Here is a 25,657-nt window from a genome sequence, read left to right as displayed (position 1 = left end):
TCGGGGGGCAATAACTATACCCACACCTGCTCAGCGCCTCTCACCGTGGGCAACTCCAGAGTGGGTGAGAGTCCAATCCCTCTCGAGAGGACTGGTACCAGAGCCTAAGCTGTGTGTGGAGGCGAGCCCGACTATATCTAGTTGGAACTTCTCGACCTCACACACCAGCTCGGGCTCCTTCCCTGCCAGAGAGGTGACATTCCACGTCCCTAGAGCCTTCAGAATCAAAATTACAACCATCTTTATTTGCCAAGTCTATCAAAAACACAAGGAATTTGTCTCTGGTAGTTGGAGCCTCTCTAGTACGACAATAGAGAGCCATTTTAACAAAAAATACTTTTGAGACATAAAAACATAAGAACACACTATGGAGAGTCACTGAGCAATGAAAGGTTGTCAGTAATGAGGTTAGGCTGATACAATTACAGTTGACCTCTAGCAATTTAATGGCAAGAGGGAAGAAGCTGTTGGAAAGTCTGCTAGTTCCAGTTTGCATTGTTCGATTGCGCCGACCTGAGGGAAGGGGCCGGAAGAGCCGGTGACCATGATGTGGAGGCTCCAAGAGGGTTTTGCATGCTCTCGTCTTAGTTCTGGCAGCGTGCAAGTCCTCCAGGGTGGGGAGAGGGGTATCAACAAAATTTTCAGCAGTTTCGATTGTCCATTGTGGTCGGAGTTTGTCCTTTTTTGTAGCAGTATCAAACCAGACTGTTATGGATGAACACAGGACCGATTCGATGACCGACGTGTAGAACTGCCTCAACAGCTCCCGTGGCAGGCCGTGCTTCCTCAGAAACCGCAGGAAGTACATCCTCTGCTGGGCCTTTTGAGGACGGAGTTGATGTTGATCCGCCACTTCAGGTCCTGAGAGACTTTAACTCGCAGGAACCTGAAGGTCTTGACGATTGACGCAGGGCAGTTGGACAGCGTGAGGGGCAGCTGTGGCGAAGGATGCCTCCTGAAGTCCACGATCATCTCTTCAGTCTTGAGCGTGTTCAGCTCCAGGTTGTGTCGGCTACACCGACCCCATGCACACACACACACTTAAAGCAAGGGGCCATACAGATTCAATTGCAATACCAACTGTCAGATATTATTATTGCTTTGAACATTGCTTGAGCAAAGAGTTGCAAATGTGTCGAGCGAGGTGCCCACCACGCACTTCCTGACTGGAAGCTAGGCGGTCAAGGCAACAGATGGAAATTGCTCCCATTTTGTGGGCAGAGACACACAGATAAAGAAAAGGTTGATTCCGGAAGAGGGTGGATCATTTTGGTGAGTCGCTTGCTGAATGATCTCAAGTGCGCTGATACCTTCCATAAAACTACACAAGTGTGAAGGCAGTTTTAATCCCCAAGCCCTCGAATTGCACTGGTCAATGAACGTGGCCGTGTGGTGCAGGTTATTGTTTTTTTAGATACGGATGCCCCTTCAGACTCCAACCGTCCCCTTTTTATCCAGCCTTGGGACTGGCACTGGATTGGGGTGGCTTGCCCCCCCAGAGGCTGGGTAAACTTGGAGCACCTGACATTCCAAGCTGGTCTCCCATCCAAGTACTAACTCAGAGTGGCCCTGCTTAGCTTCCAGATCAGATGAGATCGTAGTAGTAGTACGGCCACGGTCGTAAACAAAAAAAAACCCACTCACGTTGACAACCAGGCTAATATTATTATAACGATCCAATTTAGAAGCTAAAGCTGGTCACAGTGTTATCTAATCTGCGCTCAAACTACAGTTCTGCTTACCTTTCGGCTTTGACGTGGCGACCAAGTAGTTCTTTCACTGGAACTTCAGCCGGCCTAGCTGCCAAGTCATTGGTGGAGAAACTGCGTGAGTGATTATTATGGTAATTAGCCCCCTGTTTCGGGCAATAGTGCAGAAGGGCTTGCTGACCGACACATTTCCAGAAATAGGCAAAGAACTAAAGATTGACTGACTTGTTTCATTTCTCACTTGATGGGTGTGCAGGCAACTACAATATTTATTTACAAACAATAGAAAGTCCATTGTCAATAATATGCCCCCCTTTAAGAATACAGTGAACCCCCGCTGTATCGCATTTTATCATTTACTGTATAATGGTTGATCAACAGTATATTGCAGATTTTGAAGTGATTGCTTTTTGTTGGTTTTTGCACGATACAGGCAAGTGCGAATTTGAAGTGAATACCTTCAGTGAAGTCGCACAAAGAGATGCAAGACGGAAATAAGAGCAAGAAGAAGAAAATGGAACATCAATGCTAATTTACGCTAGCCCGTGTCTGTTGTGTTTGGCATTATACTGTGTGTTAGCATTAGGATAGTGGACGTTTGGTTAGATGAAATAATGTGTTGAACATTTTGGTGTTTAAACGTACAATATTCAATTCTCTTTGTTTTATGTGTTAGTTTTCTAGTAAACTTCAACTGGGAGTGATAAACAGTGGAAGCAAGAATGCTTTATCTCTATTTGGACAAGTACACACGTGAGCAAGTCTCTTCTCTTTGTTTCTTCAAAGTGATGCGATACGATAGTCTCCCATGTGTTAACAGCAAAAGATTTGGAAAAGGCGCCAAGAAATACTTTCAAGTTTGCCTGAATCATTTTAAGTGTGTTCAAATGTGTTTACACCGTGCGGGAGGGGTAAAACTTGAAATAAAAACGATACTGTCTTGCATATTTTGCCTAATGGCGGGTGGGTCTGCGACGTATGCCTGCGGTAGGGGAAAATGGGGATTCACTGCAGCTTTTTCATCATCCATGTAACTAAACTAGTGTACGGTCAGGACCGTTGCACACATCCATGCAGATCGCAGAAAGACGCAGACGGAGTAATAAGAGATCACTTTTAATCCAATAGTTGACTCATCAAATGTGACTCGGCAGAATCTGTACTTGGTGGCTTAAAAAACACTGCCGGACTTTGTCACATTGACAAACAGTTGAAATCGGATGGTTTGAAAGTGTTTATTTTGGCAAGCACCATTGGAAACAGAGCAAATTTGTGTTCATGTTATGTGATCAAGAAAATGATATACCCATGCAAAATTCCTTGTGAAATGTACATAATATGTATTTATTGCAGAGAGATGATGTCTCAATGTCATTTCAATCTCATTGATTTTTATATGACTTTGGAGGGAATTTTTCTTCTCTTCCTGCCCTTGTTGTTCATGTTTGTTTTCTTTCGGTTGGGTGTATTGCCCAATATTGATAAATAAGCTTGTTCAAATGAAGAATTACACTAAGGTGCCTGGAAAGGCTCGGCACGTACTGCACGGAGTGACATGATTTCTCGATCCGTCCAAAATCAAAGTTTGAGTCAAAAACAAAAGATGCAAATGCAATGCGAGATATCAACTGAAAGAGAAAGAAATGTCTCTGTGCATCCTGATATTGAACTGGAAAACCCCCCACAACATCTGGTCATCTCGGATTAGGTTAGAAAGGCTGTTCACGCCCCCGCGCTCCTTTCCCCCTTTCCGCCCTTCCTTGATGTCTTTGAAATTGGTTTGATCCTTTTTTCATCACTTCCCTCGTTGTTGAAAAGGAGAATCTGGCTTCCTTCAGTGATAAGAAACAAGAGGAGAATTCGCGGCGAGTGTCTCTGCGTGTCGTTGACGCTTCCCTTCGCTTCCTCTGCGAGTCCTTTTCCGATTTCATACGGCATCCTTCCGCTCATGTACATCTGGGCTCCGAGGCCACAAGGAGTTCCTTCCTTCCCGCCGCCTCATACGGTGGTGACCCTCATCACCACCTCCCGGTTGCCGGCGGCGCCGATCCGCGGGTCGTTGGGCCGCAGCTGGCTGAGGATGTGTAGGATGGTGTATCCACAGCGGCGGTTCAGAATAGTTCTCAGCCTCCTGCCCCGGCGGCCCGCGCTGCCGCCCGCCAGGCCCTGAGGAGTCCCGCGAGCGCCGCGGGCCCCCGCCTTGCCGGCCACACTCACCGGGTCGCCCAGGTCTTTGGATTTCTCGTAGTTGAGAACTTTCCACTGCTGGTTGACGGCCTGCCATCGTTTGAAAATGCGATACACCGACGATCCCTCGTGGATGATGAGGCCTGTCGGAAGAAAAGGACATCGTTGAGCGGGCTTTGCGTCGTCAGCGAGGCTCATCGATGTGCGCGTTAGAGCGGTGGCGCCCGCCCGGTAGCTTCTGCTACTTTACTCGAGTATATCTTTTTGGATTTTCTACTGAGAGGAGACGGCAGGAACGCGCTACCGAGATCCAGCCCACCGGTTCTCATTCTATCGAAAGGCCAGCTCACCATCAGCTCAGCAGTATGTGGGCCATGAGACAGATCCGCCCCTAAAACGAGCCAATTTCATCTTGGGATGAAATACGCGGACTAAATAAATAAATAATAATTAAACAAAAGGTCTGTAATACTTGATCCTTGAGTAAAGTGACGGACACGTACTCGGGATGATTTACTGCAGATTCAATGTATCACATACTTTTTTCCCCCAAAAGGTCAGTGTAGTGTAAATACTCACCTGCACGTCTCTGCCAATTGATTGAAATGTGGCAGCAAAGACTCACAGAAAGTCAATTGGGGCCTTTTTCTCAACAGACAAAAAGACACCTTGCGAAGTAAATCTCAACTCATACGTCTGGTAAGACACCAAACTGTTTGAGGACACAAAAAAATGCCCGGAAAGCCACTGTTTAAAACAAAAGCCACAGTCAGAGTTTTAGAAATAGATTCATAAATACCAACCTTAGCCTGACCGATCGCTAATGCAAGCACTCAGAGCAATATCGACAGCAACAAATTCAAGTACAGGCCAACGTTTAGCTTGATTTTCTACAACTACAGTACTGTAGTTTAAAACATCGCCGCAATGAATTCTGGGTACCCATAATGCTTTTTGCCGACTACATTGTCAGGACAGTGAGGGTGAGGAACAGGACAAGTGGTTAACCCAGGAAATCTTCTGCTCACACCACATCCGCATTGGCTGCCGTTCACGTCACTCGAGCAGGGCATGCCGAACAGCGTGTTGTGTATGAACGGCGACCTCAAGTGGACAAATGAAATACCACCACCTCTCTCTACTGTGCACTTTCACTTCATTGGCATTGGAATACTTGTAATATAATAATTTGTCACAATATTACTAATTTCTTTTACTGCAGGGGGTTTCCGGAACGTGGCACCCACGAGGGTGTACTGTACCAATACTTCGTCACCCTACTTAAGTCGACTTGACGTCTGTCATGTCCTGTCTGACTTGTGTATTGTTTCTTGCTGTCAGCTGGCTCTTCTTCTTTTGGAGTTTAACGGCGCTTTGCAAACTTGACAAGCGCATTCTGCTAGGGCTGCACGATATATTGTTTGAGCATCGTCATCGCGATGTAAGTGTGCGCAATAGTCACGCGGCAGGGTCCGCTGCAACGCCGGTGTTGTGTAATATACAGTGAATCAACTGTAATATGAAATGTGACCAGCACAGGTACCAGTTTGGACATGCTAATCAGAATCAGGTTTATTGACCAACTATGTTACAAGACAGACAAGGAATTTGTCTCTGGTAGATGGAGCCACTCTAGTATAACAGCAAACAGCCACTATGACAAAATATACATTTAGGACATCAAAAACACAAGTATGGGGAGTCATAGAGCAATGAAAGTGTACCACTCGTGCGGTGATACTGATATAATGGCAGTTGTGCAAATGAATCCTCAAGCAATTTCTCTAGTACGACAATAGACAGACATTTGAACAAAAATACTTTTGAGACATATAAACACAGAACAGAGTCACCGAGCAATGAAAGGTTGCCGGTAATGTGGTAAGGCTGATACAATTACAGATGTGCCAATGAATGGCAAGAGGGAAGAAGCTGTTGGAATGTCTGCGAGTTTTAGTTTGCCTTGTTCGATAGCACCAAGAGGATTTTGCATGCTCTTGTCTTAGATCTGCCAGCGTGCAAGTCGGGTGGAAAGGTGGGTAGGGGGGTACAGACAATCTTTTCAGCAGTTTTGATTGTCCGTTGCAGTCGGGGTTTGTCCTTTTTTTGTGGCAGCACCAAACCAGACTGTGATGGAAGAACACAGGACTGATTCGTGGCCGTGCTTCCTCAGAAGCCGCAGGAAGGACATCCTCTGCTGGGTCTTTTTGAGGATGAAGTTGATGTTGGTCTCCCACTTCAGGTCCTGAGAAACTGTAATTCCCAGGAACTTGAAGGTCTCGACGGTTGACACAGGGCAGTTGGACAGCGTGTGGGGCAGCTGTGGCGAAGGATGCCTCCTGGAGTCCACGATCATCTCTATAATCTTGAGCGTGTTCAGGTTGTGTCGGCCGCACCGCAGTTCCTAGCTAAAAAAAACTTGTATCTCAAATCGTCTGTCCCGTTGGAAATGAATAAAATGCCGTTAATCTGTTATTTTGTCTTTTATGATTATACTTTGTTGTAAATATATACCCCTCCTTGAGCTGTCACTGGTTCGTGGTGAAGGGGTTTGTGTGTCCCAATGATCCCAGGAACTAAGTTGTCTGGGGGTTTATGCCCCTGGCAGGGTCACCCATGGCAAACAGGTCCTAGGTGAGGGACCAGACAAAGCACAGCTCCAAAAACCCCTATGATGACAAACAATTCAGGAAGACGTTTTCCCTTGCCCGGACGCGGGTCACCGGGGCCCCCCTCTGGAGCCAGGCCTGGAGGTGGGGCTCGAAGGCGAGCACCTGGTGGCCGGGCACAGCCGAAAGGGTAACATGGGTCCCGCTTCCCGTGGGCTCACCACCTATGGGAGGGACCATAGGGGTCGGGTGCAGTATGAGCTGGGCGGTGGCCGAAGGCAGGGACCTTGGCGATCCGACGTGGAATCTAGGGACGTGGAACGTCACCTCTCTGGCAGGGAAGGAGCCGAGCTGGTGTGTGAGGTCGAGAAGTTCCGACTAGATATAGTCGGGCTCGCCTCCACACACAGCTTGGGCTCTGGTACCAGTCCTCTTCCACTCTGGAGTTGGAGGCGGGGGGCATGTTCCGCGCCTCCATTGCTGAGGCGGCCGCCCGGAGTCTGGGTTCTCTGAGGTGGGCTCTCCTATCTCTGGGGTTGAGGTCACCGAGGTGGTTAAAAAGCTCCTTGGTGGCAAGGCCCCGGGGGTGGACGAGATTCGCCTGGAGTTCCTAAAGGCTCTGGATGTCATGGGGCTATCCTGGTTGACACGCCTCTGCAACATCGCGTGGACATCGGGGGCAGTGCCTCTGGATTGACAGACTGAGGTGGTGGTCCCCCTTTTTAAGAAGGGGACCTTTTTAAGAAGGGGGACCGGAGTGTGTGTTCCAACAGTAGGGGGATCACACTCCTCACCCTCCCTGGTAAAGTTTATTCAGGTGTGCTGGAGAGGAGGGTCCGTTGGGAAGTCGAATCTCAGATCCAGGAGGAGCAGTGTGGTTTTCGTCCTGGCCGTGGAGCAGTGGACCAGCTCTACACCCTCGGCAGGGTCCTTGAGGGTGCGTGGGATTTCGCCCAACCAGTCTACATGTGTTTTGTGGACTTGGAGAAGGCATTCGACCGTGTCCCTCGGGGAGTCCTGTGGAGGGTCCTTCGGGAGTATGGGGTTCTGAACCCCTTATATGGGTTGTTCGGCCCCTGTAATTTGGCTTCCGTGCAACGTTGTGTGACCTCAGCGAGCGCCGCAATATGACCTGAATACATGCAGTGAGCCACAGTTATCAGCAACACGACAAGCTTTCCCAAAATCGACATCCTTTCAAAATGCTGACGTTGGTAGGAATGACCACTTCGACCTGAGTACAACGCAGCAAAAAAATTGACAATCAGATGATGGGTTCCGGAGAAGTAGAGGTTTTTGTGTCGGAAAAAAGAGGGGAACGCTTTTTGGGAAACGCTTTGCGTGACATCGCCCATTGAAAATCTGTTTAAAATAAACCTTGAAATTAGAGTGAAACAGTAGAAGTTGATTACTATTTCTCAATCTATCTCCTGGACCCTTTCGTTTCGTCTGCTACTCGAGGAACCGCTTCAAAATATCCGCCAATGAGCTCATTTGAGCGGAAATCTGAGAGAGGGTTTCACCGAGTCAAGCTTCAAAATGACCGTGACGTTTCAAATGGCATTACTTGCACTAAAAAGTCCAATTGCGCAAATGTAAAATTCTTAGTGCGAAGAGCAGTGCGGGTAATAGAATAGTTCGTGTATTGAACTTTTGTGACCCCAAACCCAATCGTCGCCGGTGTGTGTGTGGATGAACAATTTAAAAAGGAGTTCTGTAATCACAGTGTACTTGCTCATATAGTTAATGCTTAAATGTATAAATGGAATTGTCAACGGGGGGACACATTTTATTTTAAGGGGGCTGAACATCGGTTCCCCTCCTTGAACCGTCTCCTTATCGTGGTGGTGGGGTTTGTGTGTCCCAATGATCCCAGGAACTAAGTTGTCTGGGGGTTTATGCCCCTGGCAGGGTCACCCATGACAAACAGATCCTAGGTGAGGGACCAGACAATGCACGGCTCAAAGACCCCTTATGATGAAGACAAACGATGGACTTGGTTTTCCCTTGCCCGGACGCGGGTCACCGGGGCCCCCCTCTGGACCCAGGCCTGGTGGTGGGGCTCGAAGGTGAGCGCCTGGTGGCCGGGCCTGCCAGTCTGACGTGGCAGGCCCAAACGTATTGTGAGGGTCTGCTGGGAACGTCTGGCAGAATCCCCTGTCAAAATAGTTTCAACTCCCACCTCCGACAGAACTTTGCTCATGTTCCGTGGGAGGCGGGGGACATCGAGTCCGAGTGGACCATGTTCCGCGCCTCCATTGCTGAGGCGGTTGACCGGAGTTGTGGCCGTACGGTGGTCGGTGCCTGTCGTGGCGGCAATCCCCGAACCCGTTGGTGGACACCAATGGTGAGGGATGCCGTCAAGCTGAAGAAGGAGTCCTATCAGGTTTTTTTAGCCGGTGGGACTCCTGAGGCAGCTGATGGGTACCGGCTGGCCAAGTGGAATGCAGCTTTGGTGGTCACTGAATCAAAAACTCGGGTTTGGGAGGAGTTCGGTGAGGCCATGGAGAAAGACTTCCAGACGGCTTCGAGGAAATTCTGGTCCACCATCCGGCATCTCAGGAGAGGAAAGCAGTGCACCAACAACACTGTGTATAGTGAGGGTGGGGCGCTGCTGACCTCGACTCGGGACGTTGTGAGCCGGTGGGGAGAATACTTCGAAGACCTCCTCAATTCCACCGACACGCCTTCCCATGAGGAAGCAGAGTCTGGGTTCTCTGAGTTGGGCTCTCCTATCTCTGGGTTTGAGGTCACCGAGGTAGTTAAAAAGCTCCTCGGTGGCAGGGCCCCGGGGGTGGATTTTAAACGGCTTCATCAAGCCGTGACCTCCAACTCTCACTGGAGCAGTTCGGAGCCGAGTGTGAAGCGGCTGGGATGAGAATCAGCACCTCCAAATCTGAGACCATGGTCCTCAGTTGGAAAAGGGTGGCGTGCCCTCTCTAGGTCAGGGAGGAGATCCTGCCCCAAGTGGAGGAGTTCAAGTATCTTGGGGTCTTGTTTACGAGTGAGGGAAGAATGGAACGGGAGATCGACAGGCGGATCGGTGCAGTGTCTGCAGTGATGCGGACTTTGTATCGGTCTGTTGTGGTAAAGAAGGAGCTAAGCCGAAAGGCGAAGCTCTCGATTTACCGGTCGATCTACGTTCCTTTCCTCACCTATGGTCACGAGCTGTGGGTCGTGACCGAAAGAACGAGATCCCGGATACAAGCGGCCGAAATGTGTTTCCTCCGCAGGGTGTCCGGGCTCTCCCTTAGAGATAGGTGCGTCGGCAACTCTGGACCGCGATCCGGTCCAGTCGGGTGCAGTGCACGATGGGCTTAAAGCAGCTTTTGTCCTGTGTTCGACTGAGGAAGTATGGCCATTTTTGTCCATATTGGCAGAAGATGACATACAGCGAGATGGAAGGGGCAACAAGAAACGAGCGCGTCACCGTCTTCTTGATCCCGCCGCAGTCCCTCCCACTTTGAATTGATGCCAGTTGGAATGGAAAAGCAACGTAGGCAAGGCCGGGCCAAGCGAGGCCGGGGCAGATCGGAGCTGGGCCGTTCTGGAACTCGTTGATGACATCGCCATCGCGCGTCACCGTTGAGGACATCACCCTAACCCAGGGGTGGGCAAACCTTTCGGCACAGGGGCCACATTGACTTTTAAAATTTGACAGCCGGGCTAAGCCAGGAACAGTTGCTTACATAAAAAAACAAAAAAAAAGGCATTGTCGTGTTAATACTTAAGATTTACTTTTAATGGGAACAGTGTTGTTTTGTTGATTACCTTTTTTTTGCCAGTGCATCAAATTCTGGTGTTCGTTTCGTTGTGGCAATTCTCAGAACACATCTGAGGTTTCATCACTCAGCTGGGATCTGTAGGATGTTTTGTTGGTGTTCATCACACTAAAAGTCTGTTCACGCACACGTAGAGCCAAACACCACCAGCATCCACTGTGCCATCTTCCGGATTTTTGGAAATGTGTCTGCGCTTCATGAAGCTTAAAACTCATCCAGTTTGAGAGTTGAACTTCTCTTTGAAGACAGTATCACATTGGAGATCAATCAGTTCCATCTGCAGCTCCCGTGGTGCTGTTTCAAGGTCTTGCGTGACTGAATATGGGATGGCAGTTTGTCAGATAAAGGTGTTTTGCTGAGCCTACAAGCTCGATTTTAACCGCTGAGCCGTAGCCATCGGTTCCTGCGTTGATTGGCTGTTAGCATAATCAGCACGCTTGGGAGAAAGGTGACGGCTGATGTTACATTCCTCTAAAACCGCAATGGTTTCTTAACAAATTAGACATACAGCCTTTGACCGGACTTCAGTGAAAAAGTATTAAGTTGTCCATTCTATATTAAACACTCGGCACTCACTGTCGACTTTTCTTTTCTTTGGCCCACTCAAGTTTGAAGAAGGGTTCAGAGCAGTAGCAGAGCAAAAACAGAACAGCCAAAGTTAAGTCAATATATCACTGTACCAACTGCGCGACCTGGTGGAACCACTGGGCATTACAGGACAACCTGGTGGAACCACTGGGCATTACAGGACAACCTGGTGGAACCACTGGGCATTACAGGACAGGGTCAAATGAATGCAGCCATGATTTTGATATGATTTGGGGCGATTCCGTACCAATCTTTGACGGGCCGGATCGAAATGATCAACGTGCCGGATGTGGCCTTCAGCCCGTAGTTTGCCCACCCCTGCCCTAACCCACACACATTTTGAAAATATTTCATGGTTGTTCCCTTCCAAAGCAAAACATTCAATCACAGCTCTCTGCTTCTGACAATGACGTCATTTCCATAATGGCAAACAAGAATAAAACAGGCTTAAACAAAACTTAGTATTTAAACTACAAACGGTGCAAATTCCCCCCTAAAATTCATCGGTTAAATGAAGTGGCCTTTTTGGCGAGGTATTTCTTTGTACCGCAGTCGTCCGGCCGTGCGTTTGCAGCGCGCTTACCGATGCAGACGATGTCCATGAAGCCGTACATGCCGTAGCAGATTTGGAAGAGCAGGTCCTGCCGTTGCCACTTGGCCGAGGGGCTGAGGGAGGACCAGATGAGCCAGGAGATGCTGGCGATGAGGAACAGGGAGCCCAGCACGATGGCGGCGATCTGCACCTTCTCGATCACCGTCAGCGAGATGGCCTGCCACTGGAGCGCAGCGGGAAGGAATTACACAGTGCTGGACAGACTCTTCCCGACTCAACAAGTACCACACTGTCAAAAGGAAGGCTTCAATTTGTCTAACAGGTCTGAGACACAGTCCCAAGAAGTACATTTCATATTATTGTAAGTCACTGTAACACTGCGCGGTCAGAAAATTAAAAACGTGAAATAAAAATTGTACATACCTGAATAAATGTTGTTCGAGATTATATGCAAATGATTTCAATGCAAATGTGTTAAATTTAAAAGTTCAACACAACTGAACTGATATTATTATTACAGAAGCCATCAATTTTTATTTTCTTTTTTTTGGAGCGGGGGGGGGGGGGAGGGGCACTTCTTCTCATTGGAGTTACGGGTGAGCTGGAGTCTTTCCCAGCTGATTTTGGGCGGGAGGTGGCGCAAGCTCTGGACGGGCTGGCGGCCAATGGCAGGGCACATATCGACAAATGAGCAGTGACACCTGTGGACAGTTTCACGGAAACCTTTTTGGAAAGTAGGAGGAAGTCGTTTTCATGGAAATCTACCCAACTGATTGTATTATCCAGGATGTTATGTTTCATTGACATGACCGAGTGCTTTGTTTCCTGGTTTCCGACTTACACACGTTTCCATGGCAACAGCAAGCTCCACCAATCAGAGAGGCTGCACACACACCACACACACACACTTGATAGTGGAGAGCCGTGTCTTTCTTAATAAAAACATGTTTTTTTTCAACACTCAAGGTTGCACGTGTGGCATCCTAGATAGATACAGCGGGTACGGGAAGTATTCAGACCCCCTGAAATTTTTCACTCTTTGTTATATTTGCTAAAATAATTTTTTTCCCCTCATTAATGTACACAAAGCACCCCGTATTGACAGAAAAAAGAGGTAATTGTTGAACTTTTTGCTGCTTTATTAAAAAAGAAAAACTGAAATATCACACAGCCATAAGTATTCAGACCCTTTGCTGTGACGCTCATATTGAACTCGGGTGCTGTCCATTTCTTCTGATGATCCATCCATCCATCCATTTTCTGAGCCGCTTCTCCTCACGCGAGTCCAATCAGTTAAAATCAAACACAGCTGGACACCAATGAAGGTGCAGAACCATCTCAAGGATCAGAAGAAGAAACGGACAGCACCCGAGTTCGTAATTATCTGAGCGTCACAGCAAAGGGCCTGAATACTTATGGCTGTGTGATATTTCAGTGTTTCTTTTTGAATAAATCTGCAAAAAAATTGAACAATTCCGTTTTTTGCTGTGTGTACATTAATGAGGAAAAAAATGAATTTGAATGATTTTAGCAAATGGCTGCAATATAACAAAGAGTGGAAAATGTACTTAAAAAATACTTTCCGTAGCCACGATACCCATGGGTACAGGGATCCTGTAGATACAGTATCTTTCTATCTATCTTTCTTTCTTTCTATCTATGATATGATAGGAATGATGCAACAAGATGGACATTTTTACTCGATTTTTCCATTCCCACTTTCAGATGGCAATTTGTGCCTCGCAGCGAGTTTTGCCACATAAACGTTGGACGTCAGCAAAAAAAGAAGCTGAGCAAATGTGTTCATGATTGGAGATTCAAAATCAGATTCGGGCCACGCTCCCAATAAACAAATGCATGCTTGTCATTTGCGATGGAAAGGTAGAGCGTGTTTTCAATGACACGAGTGGACAATTTCACGTTAGACTTGCGTGACAGCAAATGGGATGCGTGATGCCATTCGTCATTAAAGTCACTGAACTCGAATGACAATTATCCCCCTCTCCAGACAGCCCTGCTCATGCAAATGACGTTCTGCTCATCCCGCTTCCCTCGACTGCGGGGTGTGATTATTGAGCATGAAGCCACGGGAAAAAATGGCTGGTGGAGAAAGTGGAGCGGTACAGAGTTAGATTTAGATTTTTATGTTGATTGAAAGTAAAATTGGCATGCTGGTTACAAAATTGCAGTCCGTTTTTTTCTAGCACGTCAAGTTTTTTTCTCCACAGCTCACCCTCCACATAAGCAAAATTCCACTGATTAGCTGCAGTAAGACTTGCCAGCCGATTACGTTTGGACTCATCTACAGCTACGTGGCAACTTGCTTGTGCAGTCACAATTGAGACAGTGCGCTGAGGCGTGTGTGCAGCTCCCAATAGGTCACCACTATCAATATCTGCAAACAGAAAGCCAGCATAGTAGGAATTAAGAGGATTTGTGCTGGCTTTTCTCTTAAACTTGTAACCACGGGCATACCGTTGTAAGTTCTATTTCGTATTATGCTGTTTTTTTTCTAGTTTTCAAAGCTTGTAACTATTCCATCTTAGTGTTTTATTTACATAGGTACTGTATATGTTGCTTTTGTTCAACAATTTGAGATCAGTTTTGGATTCCGCACCCAAAAATTTGTTAAAGTGAGCTCCGATTGAAATGACAAATACATTTAATTTAACTACTGACCTCTATTACTGAAATACAGTGGTATATATTTTTCATTTACTCCATCCATCCATCCATCCATTTTCTGAGCCGCTTCTCCTCACTGGGGTCGCGGGCGTGCTGGAGCCTATCCCAGCTATCATCGGGCAGGAGGCGGGGTACACCCTGAACCGGTCGCCAGCCAATCGCAGGGCACATGCAAACAAACAACCATTCGCACACATTCACACCTACGGGCAATTTAGAGTTGTCAATTAACCTAGCACGCATGTTTTTGGGACGTGGGAGGAAACCGGAGTGCCCGGAGAAAAGCCACGCAGGCACGGGGAGAACATGCAAACTCCACACAGGAGGGGACGGGGATTGAACCCCGGTCCTCAGAACTGTGAGGCAGACGCTCCAACCAGTCGTTCACCGTGCCGCTAATTTACTCCTATAAGTTCAAAAAACAAATGTTTTAGTCCATAATGAGATACACTCTCGCCACCATGCTTTAAATTGTTACGTTGCTGCTCTCTGTGGGGCTAAGCTAGCCACTTGCGAACAACTTTTATCGTCAGCGACAAGAGTTAAAAATGCCGTAGTGCGGCGCTTTTGGATGCAATTTCAAATAAGGACGGAATATAAAAAAGGAGGGAAGCATTCATAGCTTTGCCAGAGAGAGAAAGTTGAAGAAATGGTGGGAGGATGCGGTCGGAAGAGTTGAGCTGCCGAAAGATCCGCGGGTGTGTTCTCGTCATTTCAGCCCAGATTCTTTCTTTTGATTCTTTCCTCACAAAGGAGCCTAAACGGCCGCGTGTGACAAGCGAAAGCCGAGCAAAAAGACGCGAAAGACAGGACGCGCTGGCCACGCATCTTGATCAGCCCACATTAGCACTAGCTCCAAATACACCGCTGAATATGACCAACTCGAGTTTCTTCACACGCGTCATCTTCGTCCTCATTTCTCGCTTCTCGTGTCTTCCTCACTCTCCTCGCTTCGCTCGTCACACTCTGGCTGGAACTGAAACGGCTGAACAGCGTTCACCGCTGTCAGGGGCTGCTACGCGGGCGTCGGGCACATCCCCATTTGACGCCACGACCCAGAATGCACCGCCATCAAAAAACAATGGCGGCCTATGTTGAAATTACGATTTGTAAAAATATATCAATCTGGAAATGATTATCCAAAGTTGTATCTTATTATTAAGTTACTCAAATCGAAAGAGATCATACATAGCAAACATGTCATTTACTTTTAAAAACTGCTGTCAGAGCTAACTCAACAAAAGTTGTGTTCCCCAGTGATCCTTGTAATAGTTTTTATTTCAATGCATTGGAAACACTGCATATTATATTTGAAATCAAAACACGAAGAAAAATGTTTCCATTTTGAAATTACAGGAAAAAAAGACAATTCAAATCGCAGGCTGTTAAAAAAAATAACAAAATAATTTCTTTTTCCGGATTTAGCATTCTGTGAGTCACCGTTATGCCGACACTACGCAGCTACACATGCCATTAAGAGCAACTAACGCGCACAATTGCCGTAATCTGGAGTCGTGTCTCGCTGAGATGAAACGACGGATGTCCTGCAACGTTTTGCTCCTCAACCCTGACAAAAGTGAGCTGTTGATTTTTGGCCCTGCTCAACGCAGCCACTTGTTGAAGGACAACACCTGAGTTTTGACCATTCAGCACAAAATCTATTCGACTCAACTCGCGCCTTTCAAAAGCACATTAAGAATATTACCAGAGCTGCGTCTTTTCAAAGATTGAACAAAAAACAAATCTGTATTAAGCATCATGCCACGCAGGGTGAACGAAGCCTTAGTTGTACCGTACGTTCCGTCCCGAAAGCTACGCTCGTTTTCTACTCGGGCTCCAGTACTCTGCAATGCCCTACCGCAGCTATTTAGAGCTGCTACCTCAACAGCAATGTTTAAAACCCGACTTCAGACTTCTTTCTACTCTTTGGCATTTAGTTAAAGTACACGTAGGCCCGTTTGACTGCCGATTGTCTCCCATTATCTCCTCCTCCTCGTTCCCCGCTCGGAGAGAGGGCCAGGTGACCGAATCTGAGGATGTCGCTGTTTGGGTTCTGCACCGACTGACCGGGACGAGATCTGAGGTGGACCGCTTCCCCCGTAGCGGATGCCGCTAAATGAGGTTTGGAATTTTTCCTTGGCCGATTGGGGGGGGGTTTAGATTCGGGCACGTGGTCAATCGTTGCCAACTGCGGGCCTTTGGGACCGAGTGATTAAGGGCCGTACAAACAAACGTGACTGAATATTTAGTCCAAGATGATTTGACACCTGTTTTTTATTTCACAGAATGAACGAGCGCCACGCTGCTATTATTTTCAACAGGGCACGTTCGATGACTTATTTGATTGCGCAGACTTAAATGTTGAGTCGGATGGTTTTCTACGACTCTATTGGGAAATCATTTGCCGTGTCGTCATATATTTCCGACCAAAATAGTGATTGATCTGGTTGGTCATGTTGGAAAGCTCTTATTTTGAACACTACTGTCTACGTTTGAGCTGTCCCAAGTCAGAGAGGGACGGACGGATGAAATACCTGCAGGGGGTTTTTGGTGCTGATGGCCAGAACCTGGTACTTGAAGTAGCACAACTCACAGCTCCAGGAGCCCCTCTCGCTGATCCAGCGGATGAGGCAGGGCTGGTGGGTGCAGCGCACGGACCCGTCGCACCGGCACGGGCTCAATAGCTCGCCCTGCAGGACAAAAGAGGCACCGCGGCAAGTCAGGAAACCCATACTGCACAGGTGGAGTAATATTTGAAGACAATAGGCACCAGGGTACCTCCGGGTCGCAGAAAGTGATTGACTACCGCTGACATGTACTGAAAAGCATGGCAGAAACGTATTGTGTTTGGGGTTGCATCGCCGTGCATACACCAAAAGGTTCAGGTATTTTTTCGATCGTCTTTCTGTCGTGGATAAATAGATGGGCTCAAATAAGACACAGGCAGACGATCTGAGCTTTTGACTGACACAGAGCCCATTTATACACAGTTAGCAGCATTTTTCGAAGCCGCTTCCGTTCTTGGAACCTTTTGGACAATCCAAACAATGTGAGGATATTCGCTTAAAAAGAAGTTCACTGACTAATAATCTTTTTGCACAGTAACTGTCTGGTGCGGGTTCACCCAAGTTTATTCGACCATATACTTCCCCCTATTTGGGGTCAATGACCCTAAACCAAAGTAATTTTTCATGTTTTCCCTCTGTCGCAATGTGAGAAAAGAAAAAAAAACTAACTTTATCCAGCAGAGCCTGTGGGTGGGGAGAAAAAAGATCATGGGGGCGTCAAAGATTGCAAGACGTAGTCGCCATTTGTAAAGGGACAGACTGGAAACTAAACCTCCATGGGGTTTGTGGAAGCCATTTTCTCACCGGTGCCTCTATGTCGAAAAGATTTGCTCGCGTTGTCTTTGAGCCATCGAGCAAAACATAATGACTGGCCTGCTAGCTCGCGTCCAGTCTACAAGGCGCTATCCATTTCAGTGTCAGGCGAGCACGTCTGTACCATTAATGCGAGCGACAGAAAAGTCCATTCGTGAGTCGGTCCCTCTCTGTGTATGAGTTTCCACCATTTCCCACCAGTCTCTTCTGGAATCAATTTACCCGTTCACATGTAAATTACGACCAGCATTCCATCTCCCTCGGAAGCAACTGGCCTTGTTTTCGACTGACACTTCACACATTCAAACTATGGCGGTAGACAAGAAGGCTGAACTCATTAGTCAAGCCGTTTCGCCTGTTTCCTCAATGGCTTTGTCTTGGTCAAACGGCACGGAAGCCCTTGTTTATTGACGCTAAGAATCGTTGAAACTTTGCCCCCCGTAAGTACGTGTGACGTGATGGCGAGAAGGTCCCTAGCTGTGATTCCCAAGCACTGCGATCATCAGCTGTGGGAAACGAAAGGTGACGAAACAATTTGTCTCCTGTAATCCAGGGGTCACCGACCCTTTTCCTTTCCATCGCCGCTAACAATTTGTTTATGAATCATGAACTACAGCATGTTGGACCATGTTTGTACAAATGTATTATGAATTACGTATGTAACATACAAAGATCGACTTTCAGCTTTTCAAATCTTACATTTTTAATTTTTTTGAACAATTTTCCAATATTTGAATGAAATTTTGCCACGGCACTGCCAGGTTGCCACTGAGAACATCTCTGTGTTTCTTTGTCTGTGCGTGGAAGCCTGGCATTGCCCGCTGTTGTGATTTGACACTGCAACCCTGAGCGAGTCTTGCAGGTGTCTATCAGTGAGGCGGGTCCTGTGTTAGTTTTGGACAAAGTTATGTCAGAAAAGGCAGATTCACACCTTTCTCGCTGCTGGACACACACCACCGTAAAGATCACAAAACCTTCTCTCAAACATTTGCCCAAGTCTCTTTATGAGTACTTTTCTACAACTTTGTCAAAAGTCCCAGATGCATAAGCACTGTCTTTCAGCACCATTTACACAGAAGGAAAGTGCAGCACATTCTTTCTCTGTAAATGCACGGAGAAAATGTTCATCTGAGCTTGAAATGCATTGAGAGCACTTATCGTAGCAGCAACAGTCTTACCTTTAAAGGCCTTGCAGCTCACACTTTAAATTCTAATGAGCCATCCTGCAGTTCTATTGTTGGAGCCTGGGTGGCGCTTTGTGCCCTCTCGCTCTTTCTCTCTCTCCCCTCCCCGCTCTCTTTCCAGCACCTTCCTCGGCCGCGCACCTGTCACCGATCAGCCCTCGTTACCACCTGCATTTAAGCCTGACTGATCCCGGAAAGCCTTGCCAGAGTCTTACAGCTTCTCCAGCGGTACAACGGCACGCACCCCAGTCTCCACGTAAGCTACACAATTCCTCGTCTCCTTTCTGACCTCCGTGTCTCTCCTTGTCCTCAGTGTTCCCTCCGTGTTCGTCGGCAAGTAAATTCCTAGCGCCAAGCCAGCCGCCTGCCCTCGTCACCGCCTGCCACGCATTCCCTTCCGCCACAACCCGACAGCGCACCTCAAGGACCATCTACGTTTCCCTTTTTCAATAAACTGTTCATCAGAACCTCTCAGCCTCCGCCTGCTGTTGGGTCCAGTCTCCATTTGTTCATGACATAAATGCTTCAGTTCCTTTGGGCTTGTCCCGTTAGGGGTCGCCACAGCATGTCTACTAATATACTCACTTTCTGCTCTCTCTAACTTTGTCTCCAAAACATTGAATCTTGGCTGTCCCTCTGATGACCTCATTTTCTAACCCTATCCAACCTGCATATATATATATGCATCCTTCTGCACCACAACGGACCGGCATCACTGCAGACGCCGCCCCGATCCGCCTCTCGATCTCCCGTTCCATTCTTCCCTCACTCGTGAACAAGACCCCAAGATACTTGAACTCCTCCACTTGGGGCAGGATCTCATCCCCGACCCGGAGAGGGCACGCCAGCCTTTTTCAACTGAGGACCATGGCCTCAGATTTGGAGGTGCTGATTTTCATCCCAGCCGCTTCACACTCAGCTGCGAATCATGCCAGCGATTCCGATCTGGCTCGTACGAGGGCCACTACATTTAATTAGAACAGCCGTTTTAAGGATGTGTGACGTGCGCAGACTGATTAGGGGACACAAGGGGTGGAACACTTTGCAAAATCCACGGTTCGGTTCTGTTGTGTATTCATCTCTTGTGTTGTCCCCTTTTACGTATGCCGCGAAGCGCACTGGGATATGCGAATGGTGATGTCATTACGTGGTTACACGTTGAGTAAAAAAGAAGAGAATACAAACGCAGGTGCAATGGCTTCCCGTCTCCCGTGTCTTCATTGATTGTTATACTCTCACAGAGAAGTATATAAAAAAATGGCGACCAGGTACGACCTCACGTTTGTTGTTTTCGGCGTGGTAATAAGAAGTCCGCCTTTAAAGCGGTCATTCGTGGATGTATTACGCGACGTCGTGGCTGACCAGGCGGTGCGGTGAGATAACAACCGTGTTCGTGTTTGAAGGAGGACGTCGCTGCTGGTGGAAAGTAAAAGTTACCGCAAGACTTACTGCTGAGATGGCTGCGCTGGTCGGACATATGGGGCCATTTGACAAAAATGGAGAACAATGGACTTCATATACCAACCCAAGTGTGTCAACCCAAGTGCATAAGGTGTTCACGGAGTCCACAAAGAAAACGACAGCTGGCCACTTGTGTTACCGACACCAGGCACCTGAATGTTGGTGTAAAGACTTAGACTGTAAAGAATGCGGTAAGACGGGCCACATCGAACGTGTTTGTCGAAGTAAGAAAACTCAGACACGCGAGCCGTATAACGAGAGACAGAGAAGTGGGGAAAATAAGAAGAAATATGTGAATAAGATGGAACACGAAGAAGATGAGACGAGCAATTGTGAGTCAGAGGAAGACACAGTGCATATCTTATCTGTTAAGAGGACGGATACTGGGTCACACCATTACTGGAGAACCATCCAGTCAGGATGCAGGTGGACACTGGTACACGTGTATCCACAGTCTCCGACGTTGTTTACAATACCAAACTACAGCACCTTGCTCTTCGAAAAACTAAATTGAAGTTAAGGAGTCCGTACTACTGTTAGGAGTTGTGTATGTGGCAGTGAATATAACAAACTGAAATAGACTCTTCCACTGTATGTCGTTTCGGGGAATTATCCCGCTCTGATGGGTCGCCATCATCTCCTTGGCAGGAAATTCACTGAAATTCACTACTGACAGACCATCGACCACTAACATCTAATTTTGGGTCTCATAGGGGCATTCCATCGCTGGCAGCCGGCCGTATTCAGCGATGGGCTCTGCTGTTGTCTGCCCATCAGTATGTCATCAAGTATAGGAAGTCAGACCAGCATCAAAATGTTGACGGGCTCTCTAGGCTTCCTTTACCTGTCACACACGCTAAGCCTACGCGGGCTGAAATATTTTGCTTCAAGGAGGTGACAGCTGCTCCAGTCACCTCAGTTCACCTGAAGAAATATACGCGCACTGACCCCGTTTTGTCCGAGGTTGTTGATATCATCACTCGGGGAAGGAGAGGAGAGATGACACCCGCTTTCAAGTCGTATCTGGTGCGACGAGATGAACTTTCAGTCCAAAATGGATGCCTTTCATGGGGCTATCGTGTCATCGTTCCACCACCGCAGAGAGAGAAAGTGCTTGCTGAGCTTCATGAGGGACACTGTGGAATGGTGCGGATGAAAGAAATGGCACGGAGTTATTTCTGGTGGCCTGGCCTGGATGCACCCATAGAGGAGAAAGCAAGGTCATGCACTGACTGCCAAAAAGTGAGAAACCTCCCACAACTGGCTCCCTTACATCCCTGGAGCTGGCCTGAGGAACCGTGGCAAAGAGTTCACATCGACTTTGCGGGACCATTGGAGAACCAAATGTTCTCAGTGGTAGTTGATGCTCATAGTCAATGGCCAGAAGCAGCTGTCTTGAAGAGCACCTCTGCAGAGAGAACCATTGAAGAGCTCAGGTCTAGCTTCAGCCGATTTAGTCTACCTCAACAACTTGTTCGTGATAATGGCCCACAGCTAGTGTCAGAGGAGTTCCGAACGTTCGTGGAAGAAAATGTTATTCAGCACATTAAGTCTTATCATCCTGCTACAAATGGGCTTGCAGAAAGATTTGTGCAAACTATGAAGCAAGCGCTCAAATCCTCACCAAGCTCACAGTCCCTCAAACGACGCCTCAGTGCTTTTCTGTTGTCTTACAGAAACACCCCGCATGCTACAACAATGGTGTCTCCGCTCGAGGGTGCGTGGGAGTTCCCCCAATCAGTCTACATGTGTTTTGCGGACTTGGAGAAGGCGTTCGACCTTGTCCCTCGTGGAGTCCTGTGGGAGGTGCTTTGGGGTACCGAACCCCCTGATACGGGCTGTTTGGTCCCTGCACGACCGGTGTCAGAGTTTGGTCCGGATTGCCGGCAGTAAGTCGGACTCGTTTCCGGTGAGGGTTGGACTTCGCCAAGGCTGCCCTTTGTCACCGATTCTGTTCATAACTTTTATGGACAATTTCTAGGCGCAGCCGAGGCGTGGAGGGGGTCCGGTTTGATGGCCTCAGTATTGCATCTTTGCTTTTTACAGGTGGTCCTCAGTCGGAAAAAGGTGGAATGCCCTCTCCGGGTCGGGGATGAGATCCTGCCCCAAGTGGAGGAGTTCAAGTATCTTGGGGTCTTGTTCACGAGTGAGGGAAGAATGGAACGGGAGATCGACAGGCGCATCGGTGCAGCGTCTGCAGTGATGAGGACTTTGTAATGGTCCGTTGTGGTGAAGAAGGAGCTAAGCCGAAAACCGAAGCTCTCTATTTACCGGTCGATCTACGTTCCTTTCCTCACCTGTGGTCACAAGCTGTGGGTCGTGACTGAAAGAACAAGATCCGGGATACAAGCGGCCGAAATGAGTTTCCTCCGCAGGGTGTCCGGGCTCTCCCTTAGAGATAGGGCGAGAAGCTCGGTGATCCGGGAGGATCTCAGAGTAGAGCCGCTGCTCCTCCGCATTGAGAGGAGCCAGATGAGGTGGCTGGGCATCTGTTTAAGATGCCTCCCGTACGCCTACCTGGACCCAGGATACGCTGGAGAGACTACGTCTCACGGCTGGCCCGGGAACGCCTCGGGATCCCCTCGGAAGAGCTGGATGAAGTGGCTGGGGAGAGGGAAGTCTGGGCGTCCCTGCTAAAGCTACTGCCCCCGCGACCCGACCTCGGATAAGCGGCAGAAGATGGATGGATGGATGCATTTATATTCAGGTAAATCTACATTTGATTTGTTACTGTATATTGTATGTTGTTAATAAGGCCAGGTCATGAGCGTCACGACCGAGTTTTGCGCCAATACGAGCCAAACGTATTGATTAGTACGTCGTCTTCCTATTCAGGAAGTAAATGGTGTCACAAGCAAGTCAAGTCTCTTGTTCATCATTACAAAACACAAGAGATTTGAACTACCACTAGTACCAGTGTATTGTAGAATACACCCCTGTCAAAATAAATCTACAGCAATAGTTAAACAATGTGCAATTAAATGTTAGTCAACATCTTCACTACAAAAGAGTTAGGTTTGGTGGAATCCTATCGTCATGTCCATGCAATGTTCAATATCTTTTTTTTATGTGTTTAAAGCAATAGTCACTGATAGTGTAATGGTACACTCGCCTGACTTTGGTGCAGGCAGCGTGGGTTCAGTTCCCACTCAGTGATGGTGCGAATGTGAGTGCGAATGGTTGTCCGTGTATATATGTGTCCGCCTTTCGCCCGAAGTCAGCTGGGATAGACTCCAGCGTCCCGCGACCCTAACCAGGATAAGTGCTGTTGAAAATGGATGGATGTGTTTAAGGCACAAAGTTGTTCACAGGGCTGGGGCTGACTTTTTCATACCCTTCAAACGGTTCTCATTTTGTTTGAAAATAGAGTTAAAATAATTCCTTCATCTTGACAAGCTGCGTTAATTTTAGTGAAATACTGTACCATATTTTTCAGTTCCAAATACCTGTGACTTAAAGTTGTGTGTTTTAATAAACAATAAATCAAATAAATACCATCAGGGCGACTGGGTCACACAAGTGCCTCACAGTTCTGAGGACCGGGGTTCAATCCCCGGCCCCGCCTGTGTGGAGTTCGCGTGTTCTCCCCGTGCCTGTGTGGCTTTTCTCCGGGTACTCCGGTTTCCTCCCACATCCCCAAAACATGCAGGGTAGGTTAATTGAAGACTCTAAATTGCCCGTAGGTGTGAATGTGAGTGCGAATGGTTGTTTGTTTATATGTGCCCTGCGATTGGCTGGCGACCAGTTCAGGGTGTAACCCCGCCTCTCGCCCGAAGATAGCTGGCATAGGTTCCGGCACGCCCGTGACCCGCGTGAGAAGCAGCGGGACAGAAAATGGATGGAAATACAATCAGCGTGATCAGTTATGATGCGCATTTTATTTATTTAATGAATGTATTGAACTTTTATTTATCCAGGTAAGGCAACTGACATCAGATTCTCAAATCGCAATGCCGACCTGGCAGCACACCGTCGAAATGAAATGATGAACGGAAACAAATGACTAAAGAAATCTGAGGTTGTTCTTCATGTTCTGAAAAGGATAGCTCATTCTGATTTACCGAAAATACTCGTATTTCTTTGCATTAAACCAAAGGGAAAACGGAGGCTTTTGTTATTGCTATGAATTCTGCTGCGAGTTTACTGGTCCGGCCCACCTGACATCAAACGAGACTTACGTAGCCCCTGAACTATGCGAGTTTGGTCGACATGATTGTGACATAAGCGCAGCAAAACGCATTGGGCCCGATGTCCACCCTTGATTTGGAATTCCTCTTACTTTTCATCTCGCAGCGGTCTCTTCCCTTTATATGTTCAAAGGCTATTTAGGAACAATGCATTTTCTGTATCGGTCTTAACGTCTACAAAAGTGGGTCGCAACTGCGCTACAACAGGATGGCAGAGTGCACTCGGCGTGCAATTCGCCGCCACCGTACACGATGATGACTCACCTTCCCGTTTGGACGGGCTCTGGTAGCCTCCTGGATTCCACTAGTAGCATCAAAAGTTCCAGTTCCAAAGTCATTTCCCCAACACTGCCTACTAGTGTAGAAATATGACAACTGTCAAAGAGCAGTGGAAAACACTACGAGTGGACAGTCATTCTACGAGTACTGCATGCCCTAGTCATTTTATTTCTGCATTTAGAATTGTCTTGTGAGGACAACGAGCATACTAGCACATGGACCTGGAGCTGGATATCAATGAAGGGCTTCGATATCCTTGATATCACCGCATACGTCACGTGAACGCCGGCGCGCTCTGCTGCCACGCTATCCTGCGGCTGCTCACCGGCTTCTTTGAAGATTTCTTTTACTTTGTTTAATGTTTGAAACTCCTTTTAATCTTTTCTTGCACAACCGAACTTGATTTTAAGCAATTGACCAGCTCATACACGGGAGCCCTTACCTACAGTCTGTCGATCTGAGGAGACAGCAGCCTTGCTCCTCTTCGCTTTCCTCCCGGAGTCTTTTGTGTTTCTTACAACTATGTGGACTACCAGAGTGCAAGTGTGGAGCTTGCTGGTTTAGAGCATCCTGATCCATGTCCACTCTCCAGCGACTGCACTGCTCCACCGACCCTTCAGCTCCACCAAGGCATCGAACACCAGGTCCATCCACCGTGGGTCCCATCGAAACTTCCGCCTCTGTGACACCGCGACAATAAAATCCATCTGGCCCACAACTTGACGCCCGCCACGAAAAACTAGCCGGCGGGTTGACCGCGTCGTGTTAATATTCTTGATATTCTTCACAACCCTAATCCATAAAAACAAAGGCATCTCCATGGCACTATTCTCCCCGATTGGCTATATTTCACGCCCACCGGAGTCCATTCCCTCCCACTCGTACTCATCACCTTTCTGTAATTCCTTTACGTCATTCTCAAATCAAACCGATCCACCAGCAACTTCCTCCTTCATCCTTCCTTCGTCCATCCGCACTGCCTCCCCCTGTCCTACCCTTCCTCTCCCTTTTCAGTTTTACTCTGCTTTCTGCCATTGACATTTCAGAAATCAG

General features: G+C 47.8%; 1 protein-coding gene across 2 annotated transcripts in view; it reads right to left on the bottom strand.

Moving 5' to 3' along the window:
- Positions 1-2,930: 2,930 nt before the first annotated feature.
- Positions 2,931-25,657, bottom strand: part of marchf9 (membrane-associated ring finger (C3HC4) 9) — a 28,013-nt gene continuing 5,286 nt past the window's right edge. The window contains exons 2-4 of one of the 2 annotated variants that reach the window (XM_061771687.1): positions 16,648-16,803; positions 11,459-11,651; positions 2,931-4,039 (exon numbers count right to left, since the gene is read on the bottom strand). In XM_061771687.1, coding sequence (XP_061627671.1) covers positions 3,708-4,039; positions 11,459-11,651; positions 16,648-16,803 — 681 coding nt within the window. In that variant the 3' untranslated portion in view covers positions 2,931-3,707. The remainder of the gene's footprint in view (positions 4,040-11,458; positions 11,652-16,647; positions 16,804-25,657) is intronic. The other variant, XM_061771696.1, reaches the window with a different exon arrangement.

Source organism: Phyllopteryx taeniolatus, chromosome 1, assembly GCF_024500385.1.
Source record: "Phyllopteryx taeniolatus isolate TA_2022b chromosome 1, UOR_Ptae_1.2, whole genome shotgun sequence".
NCBI classification, from domain to species: Eukaryota; Metazoa; Chordata; class Actinopteri; order Syngnathiformes; family Syngnathidae; genus Phyllopteryx; species Phyllopteryx taeniolatus.
The sequence above is the reverse complement of the archived record's forward strand: the minus strand, read 5'-3'. Positions and strand labels throughout refer to the sequence as shown.